At 37.8% G+C, this 8,710-nt stretch overlaps 1 protein-coding gene across 2 annotated transcripts in view; it reads right to left on the bottom strand.

Moving 5' to 3' along the window:
• Positions 1-8,710, bottom strand: part of rhoq (ras homolog family member Q) — a 42,913-nt gene that overhangs the window by 7,394 nt on the left and 26,809 nt on the right. For both annotated transcript variants that reach the window (XM_015393718.1, XM_015393719.1), the window contains one exon: positions 4,936-5,100. In XM_015393718.1, the coding sequence (XP_015249204.1) occupies positions 4,936-5,100 (165 nt within the window). The remainder of the gene's footprint in view (positions 1-4,935; positions 5,101-8,710) is intronic.

Genomic DNA, 8,710 nt, shown 5'->3' on the forward strand with positions numbered 1-8,710 from the left:
GATAATGCATTTACACATTTTATATAACCTGTTTCACTTTCTCTCTCCTCTGTGTTGCTGAGCAGTGCTGCAGAGGGCAAACGTTTAGTTTATTCCCGTTCACAAGTTGATGATTTTGGGGTTGGGGTTGCTAGTTACCAGCATACTGCCTTAAATAATGCAGTCCCTTTGAAAAAGCTGTGCACTCTGAAGCAAAATGCTAGGAAACTGGGGAGAAAATGGGGCTCTAACATGGCTACAGGAATCCTACCTATTCTGGAAAAACTGTTACTGTTATATAAGATGAACCTTTGTAAAGCAAGAGCAGCATCTTTCTCCTCATTAATAGAGGAGAATAAGAATAATCCTAGATATATTTTTTAATACAGTTGCCAAACTCACCCACAGCCATAGCTCTATTAAATCAGTTTTAGTCCATGAGGTAGACACCCTGTCTGCTTCAAGGGTATGTCTTAAAACTTTCCTTTTTGATAAAGCTTATAGCTTACTAAAGCTTATCATCCTGAGTCATCTCTATAGTTATGCTGCTATAGGCTTAGACTGCTGGAGGACATAAGGACCCCTTTTCTTCATTCTATCACTCTTGTCCTATTCCACAGAATTTGTTAGTACACTCTCTGATGTTATGCTCTCTCTGCTTTTCTTGAGAGCTGTACTGAACGAAATTTCATTTTGTAAAAGCCCTGTTTGTACAAAATAACAATAAAGTTTGTCTAAGTCTTTTTCTCATATTAGCTTCATCTGCTCTGTTCCTGTTTGGCTGTGACATCATCCTGGAGAGAAATATCAACTGTTCCGCTGCCATTAACACCTTTCTTTATAGATGTTGGAGCTTGGACTGTTTTTTTTTTTTTTAGTGTAGTCCTGTTTCTCTGACTGTTACTAACTGTATTTATTCTCTTTCATCCTCTGACATAAGAGCTGGCTCGGAGCTGGTCTGCCTGGCTGTGTGTTTCCTGGACAAGGCCACCAGTGGAACTGGTTGATAGTTGCCTTTTGTATCTCAATTTCTTATTGTATCTCTGCTTCTGTCTCCTCGAACTCCAGTCAGCCTCGGCAAATGCAATCAGCTGGTTTTCCTTAGATAGAAAACTTTGAATCAATTTGACTGTATGATCTGGTTGATTTGTAAAGTGCCTTGAGATTATATGTGTGGTGAATTGGCGCTATATACTGTAAATAACCTAAATTGCATTCAATTAACTTGGTAATTAATTATAAATATAATAAAATAAATAATATAAAAAAAANTAAATAGCCCTTTAAATAACACTAACAGATAATTATCAGATAATGCATTTACACATTTTATATAACCTGTTTCACTTTCTCTCTCCTCTGTGTTGTTGAGCAGTGCTGCAGAGGGCAAAAGTTTAGTTTATTCCCATTCACAAGTTGATGATTTTGGGGTTGGGGTTGCTAGTTACCAGCATACTGCCTTAGACAATGCAATCCCTTTGAAAAAGCTGTGCACTCTGAAGCAAAATGCAAGGAAACTAGAGAGAAAATGGGGCTCTAACATGCCTACAGGAATCCTACATATTCTGGAAAAACTGTTACTGTTGTATAAGATGAACCTTTGTAAAGCAAGAGCAGCATCTTTCTCCTTATTAATAGAGGAGAATAAGAATAATACTAGATATTATTTTTAATACAGTTGCCAAACTCATCCAGAGCCATAGCTCTATTGAATCAGTGTTAGTCCATGAGGCAGACATCCTGTCTGCTTTCAAGGCTAGGCTTAAAACTTTCCTTTTTGATAAAGCTTATAGTTAAGAGTGGCTCAGGTTATCCTGAGCTATTTCTATAGTTATGCTGCTATAGGCTTAGACTGCTGGAGGACATAAGGACCCCTTTTCCTCATTCTATCGCTATTCTCCCATTTAACAGAACTTGTTAGTACACTCTCTAATGTTATGCTCTCTCTGCTTTTCTTGAGAGCTGTACTGAACGAAATTTAATTTTGTAAAAGCCCTGTTTGTACAAAATAACAACGTTTGTCTACGTCTTTTTCTCATATTAGCTAAATCTGCTCTGTTCCTGTTTGGCTGTGACACCATCCTGGAGATGGTGTCACAACTGTGCCGCTGCCATCAACACCTTTCTTTATAGATATTGGAGCTTGGCCTGTTTTCTTTTTAGTGCAGTCCTGTTTCTCTGACTGTTACTAACTGTATTTATTCTGTATTTATTCTCTTTCATCCTCTGACATGGGAGCTGGCTCGGAGCTGGTCTGCCTGGCTGTGTGTTTCCTGGACAAGGCCACCTGTGGAACTGGTTGATAGTTGCCATTTGTATCTCAATTTCTTATTGTATCTCTGCTTCTGTCTCCTCGAATTTAAGTCAGCCTCGGCAAATGCAATCAGCTGGTTTTCCTTAGATAGAAAACTTTGAATTAATTTGACTGTATGATCTGGTTGATTTGTAAAGTGCCTTGAGATTATATGTGTGGTGAATTGGCGCTATATAAATAACCTAAATTGCATTCAATTAACTTGGTAATTAATTATAAATATAATAAAATAAATAATATAAAAAAAAAGATCACCCATCTATAACTGCTCGGAAGCTACTTAATTTGAGATGCAATTACATAGGAAATCATCTTAAATTTCAATACAAAAATAATGCCACAATCCATCTTTCTGATGTTACACTGGATGATATCAAAGAACCCGTGGGATCAGGACTGCTTATGCAATGAAATCAGACCTAATTATATTTTGGGCAACATCAAAAATCTAGAAGTACACCATACTGCAGTGGTGGGGCACCACAATTTTTACAACCTATGCCAGAAATAGTTTGAAGATTGTCTTAACAGAAAGTTAATGAAGTTGTACTACATCCACTGGCCTAATTAAGTTCTCTAACCTTCTGTTGGTCTCTCTTTTATAAGAAGATGAAATGTCCAAAACCTCTGATGTGAACTTCCAACATTGATTCTAAAAATGGTAGCTTCCTGCAACTGCAGTAGGGTGGCTCTAAAAACGTTTGCAAGCCGATTCAGAAGTGCAGAGGCTTTAAAACCAGAGATGTGAGGGTTTTCTCTACTCTATGCAGGCTTTTAGTTAGCAATGCATACAGGTATACATTGCATGTCCTTTACTAAATATAAAAAATTGTACTGCTGATGGAGCTGATGCAGAGCGCTATGATCAGTCCCCTGAAATAGTTTATTGATGATTAAATTGATGTAAAATGTCGAAACTTGCTGGAAAAACATGTTCGCTTTCCTTTTTCTTGTGCCTGCAGTTTGCACCACATACCTCAAAAATGCTTACATCCACTTCCAGTTGCTACGACCAGTAGGGGAAAATGGCCCAAGAGGCAAACCGGTCTTAGGCAGCTGCTGCTGTGGATTCCCAGTGACAGCGCTTGTATATATGAGGTATGTATATGCAGCGAAATAATATTTTAAGGCAGTAGCATAATCTTGATGAACTGACTGCACAGATTATGTTTTTAGGTGTACTTTCTCACTTAAAAACATATTAAAACTAAGTTTTACCCACTGATCACGGCAATTATAGCAAAGCCACTCTCAAAAATTGAACATAGGAGCAGCAGAAGCATCAGATGCATCTATACACACTGTACTGGCTGTGCTTCAGGATCATCAAAGATGCTTTTGACGCAAATGAACATAGCATTACACTTTCTAATTGTTTGAATTAACCTATGAAACATAATATTGTACCAAAAAAATTATCTCATGTAATCCTTATGAAATTTCCACCTCTAGTAAAAAACACATACTTCCCATAATTAGGACAAAATTAATGTTGTGATAAAGACAAAAACTTAGCTACATTCCATCTTAAAATGCAGAAAATTGTGTTTCAAGGAGTCTATATTTAAAAATGTTCTATGCCAAAGAAAGCCTAAATATATGATGCACCAAGGTGTACACCCTCTGAAATATTCCCAGCTAAAAGCCTGACTTATGTCAGCATTGAGGAAGCTGATCTTGTCTGTAGGGAAAATATTTTCTTTCTGGCTTAAACGCAGAAGTACCTGTGTTATTCCTGAACATCTCATACCAATGTGTTTTTATCTATTTGGGTCAGAAGGTTGAAACTTGGGACATGTTAAGGAAATCAAGCAGAACAATGACCCAATACAGACAGAGGCTAACAGATTTCAGAGATGACCTTCAAAAATCAATAACTTCAACTTTATTGAAAATCTGTTAAATATGATTAAGGGTGCCATTTCCCAAACCTAAGACTTGGCCACAGCATTAAACAGCATCCAGAATGAAGAGGTTCTTTCACGGATATGGAAGAAGTATTTTACTGTACGCAATTACAAAGTCAGCAACTGGTCTGTTTTAAGAAACCACTAAACTACTGCGAGGATCATTACCTGTAAGCTGTGGTCACAGTTTTTATGTAACACATTGCCCTCACACAACACCACAGACTGGTCTTCAAAGAATCTGAAGCAGTATTTACCACACTGGCCACCCCCTAAGGTTAAAACCAAACCCTTTGAAAAACAGTACTGGCATCACTGCACAAATTCTTTTTATGGCTCTGACTAGATATTAGGATGATCAAGCCCCTTGGAGCAAGAGATCAGTATCCACAGGGCGTCTGCTAAAATAGGGCCCACACACCTCCAAATTGCACATAGGCTCAGCCTTGAAGGAAAAGTTAACTTTTTCAGGCAGCCCTCGACAAGCTAAATATAATGTATACAAGAAAAAAAGAAGCACTGTTATCATTGATTTCCTTGTCTAAGATGAATTAGTCATCATTAATTGTCTCCTTGCAGCTGTAATCACTGAGTTTGCATAGAAAATATGGAGAAACGATTGAGTAACAAATCATTCACTCATACCCCCTTTTAGATATAGTCTTCAGTCAAACTGTGGAGGTAGTGAAACTCTTCCAATCATGAGGTGAGTTTTATTTTTCAATAAACACTGACCTGTGTGCCAATGAGCAGGTAAGGAACACTGGGTGCATACTCTTGCAGCTCCGGCACCCACTCCTCTCGCACATTTTGGAAACTGGCCGGGTTGACAACTGAGAAGCAGATGAGGAAGACATCGGTCATGGGGTAGGACAAAGGTCTCAGGCGGTCATAATCCTCCTGAAAAGAGACAAAAATGCCATGTTACTCTCAAGCAGCAAGAATATTTAAGTAAGCCATAGCAGTTTCTGAACATCAGGATATGATCATTCTTCAGATGTAGACATCTTTGCACCCGGTCACATTGGAGTCTTCCTAGTCCTAAATGCAAATAAGTGTTGGACTAGCACACATAGATACCACATCTTTCTTCTTTTGTTGATACATCCTAGTTTGCCAACACGTATGAAAATAAATGGAACCAATCACCCATCGTCTACAGCTGGATGTCCTTAAAGACAATAAAAGGACACACAGGAGGGACAAAAATGCACACACACATACCTGGAGCCATTAACAGAGACCAATTAATCTATTAATGGTTTTGGGCAGTGGGAAGAGGACTGAGTACCCAGAGAGAACTCACACCCAGACAGGGAGAACATAAAGACCTCATCTTGCTGCAAGATGACAATGCCAACAAACTAACACTATGAAGCCCCTTATCCTGCTAAAAGCAATAAAAAAGGGTTAATATAGTATTCTCAGTGTTGAGTTTACTTCTGTATGTCTATAAGCGAGCCCACCACGTAAGCGAGCCAACTGCCCTATTACGTCATGTCCCTCTAAAACCACATTTCGAACAATTCCCATTTCCTGACATCTTTTGCCCAGGACTCGGTTCCAAAAGGTTAGAGAAAACCTTTTCATCTGAAACCATGTCATGTGTCCCTATCCTCCAGAGTGTCTGTGTTTGCTGGCGAAAACAGACTGCTTTTCCCTCTGCCTACGATCAAACCAGAAGTTGATTGTAGCGTTTCATCAAAATCCAGCCTGCCCTGAGGCAGATAAGGACCTTCCCTCCTTAATGCTGCCTCTGAATCCTGGCTCCACTACCTGCCACATTCAGCTGCTTGGACTGCCACACCGTCCTCTTGCACATTTGGCCACTACGACGATTGGATTTTAGCACCTGATTACAGGTGCTGCCTGTGAGAGATGTCCCGAACCACTGTAAGTGATCAGACCAAATTAAAGCCCAGCATCGTTCCCTCTGTTGTTGCATCGGACTAATTCAGGTGTCTTCGAGTGCCTGTTGGACTAAAAGGAAAGGAGCTCCTTAATTTCAAATGTTGATGGTTTTATATCAAAGTGTTTTTAACTGAATGTTGACTTTATGAAGCCTGTGTGTGAATGAGTATGTGCGACTAAAAAATTTTGGTAAATAAGCAGATTTCAATGATAATCATTTAAATAATGATCATTACCTGGATTTACCTTTTATTTAATGAGCAATTAACAAACTGGGACTTCCTTTCCTAGATATTTAATATATTGATAACCTGCTGGTAAAATTGCACAACACTACCTTTTACTACCTTTAGAATATTCTTTACTACCAATATAAAATCAACCATATGTCTTGAATAAGACTCCATGAATGCAAAACGTTTGGCTATGTTTCATGCCTGAACAGGTTTTGGAGGAAAACCCTGATGCCATAATTTGGCTGCAGTTTTCAGGCACTACAGAACCTCAGCTCTGAGTGCTAAAGTTGGTGTAGGAAAGATCTGCTAATAATAAACTAAAAAGTCCAGTTAACATAAAATTGTCAAATAAATAAGAAAAATAATCGATTGTAGGAATCATACTGCTCTTACATTAAGTTTTGGGAATAAAACAGTATATCAAGATGTTAATATTTGTCTTACCTAATGTAAATCATAAATGCATTAAATCTATTCAGCTTATTAGTCTGAGTTGATAAACTTAAATGGTTTTAAGGGAATTTGTTTCCTCAAATCATTTAATTTCAACTTACTTATCTGACTTTGTGCTTCATCATGGGAAAATGGTGAGGCACAAAGTGACAAAGGCGGTTCCAACACCATGCATTGCACACAGCAAATCAACCAGCACAACCAATTGAGCCTATTAAACACCAGCTCAAGTCCTATTGAATACAGCAATATTTTTTAGACAGATTTGATTAAAAATGAACTTAAAACAAAAATGTCAGCATCAATGAAAAATTCGGAATATACTGAGGAGGTGATGAAAAATTTCAGTTTGTTACCTTTTACTACCTTTCAATGGCCTTCATCTGAGTTTATTCAGTTCACTACCTTTTACTAGCCTCTAGAAACCCTGAATAATCTAACTGGAAATTTTATTTTAGGCCCAAATGATAACAGAGCCTACCTCTGGCACTGTTTGTACCATCTTCTGTTTACAATGAAATGGACAGGATATGGAGACTATACCACTCATAAAGCACATACACTAAACCATCTTGCAGACTGAACCACATTATATACAAACTTTATCAAAGGTTCCACAAACCAAATTGTTTGCAGCCAATGATGAATCTATCACACAGTCATCACGCCTGTATTTAGACTGTAAATGAGTCAACTAAGCGTCATTGGATATTGCAGAGGAGATATGATTCACAAACGTCTGATCTTCTCATCCTGTTGCCTCCGAATTAAAATGGTTTCCAACTTTTTCCTAAGAGAACTGGCAAAAGGATCATCCTTAAAGAACTCTCTAGCTGCTAAATGTAATGATTGATCGGAAATTGTTGTCTGTTCAGTGACTGACAGTAGAATGACAGTAGAGTGTCGTGATGACAAGATGGAGAACAGTTCAGACGAGGATAGATGAACAGAATGGATGTTTTAGAAGAAAAAATAGAGAAGTCTGCATTTTCTAATATACGTAAAGGTCCACAAAGAAGACCTTTGTTTGGCATGATCAGATGTACTGTTCTTAACCTTTTTTAAATTTAATCATGCTCGTTAAATCCAGCTTTTTAAAATCAATTATTCTGCTCAAGAAATTGAGCAGAATAATTAAAAAAGGCTGCACATGATAATATCAAATTGCCATGTACTGTGAGAAAGTGTCATTTGAAAGAGATACCCATTAACCCCTAAATAATAAAGGAATAAGGTGACTATTGACTATTTTAGGGATTAAAATGGATTTATAGCTTTTACTCTGGCCATTCTTTCTGAGTAACATTAGAAAAGCCTCATGATGTCTGGGTGAACAGTTGGTACACTGAGCAAAAAAGCTTGCTAAGACAATGTACTAATCATGAAACTAATAACATTTCCTCCAATGTGAATTGAACTTATGGAGTTGGACTGTTTAGTCTTAATAAAACCACCAATCAGTGAGAATGATCACAAAAAAATATTTTGCTGATGAGCATAAAGATTGAACTATAGAGTAATAGAAAAAAGTCAAAGAGTCTGATGAGATTATATACATCCCATCCCAGGGTGCATCAAGAGATGAGCGGATGTCATCCCTATTGAAAAAAACTCTAAATGACAACAAATGTTTGGACAATACAGACGCATACTGATACAAATCTAAAACAAAGGTAGGTGCAACTTGGTCACCTTCTTTTTAGAATGAAAAAGCCAAAGGTCATCCCAATCCAATGTGGCAAACGCTTATATCGGCAGCTAAGCAATCATGAAAACAACACCAAGTGTAACAAACAAGGTTGGACGAGGACTGAAGTCAATGTAAAGTCAAACACAACCAGGAGAAAGGAAGGAGAGTTAAAAAAAGAATCTTTAAAACTTACTGTCAGGTATTTGTGGCAAAGAATGTC

This window comes from Cyprinodon variegatus, unplaced genomic scaffold (genome assembly GCF_000732505.1).
Source record: "Cyprinodon variegatus isolate N-32 unplaced genomic scaffold, C_variegatus-1.0 Scaffold654, whole genome shotgun sequence".
NCBI classification, from domain to species: Eukaryota; Metazoa; Chordata; class Actinopteri; order Cyprinodontiformes; family Cyprinodontidae; genus Cyprinodon; species Cyprinodon variegatus.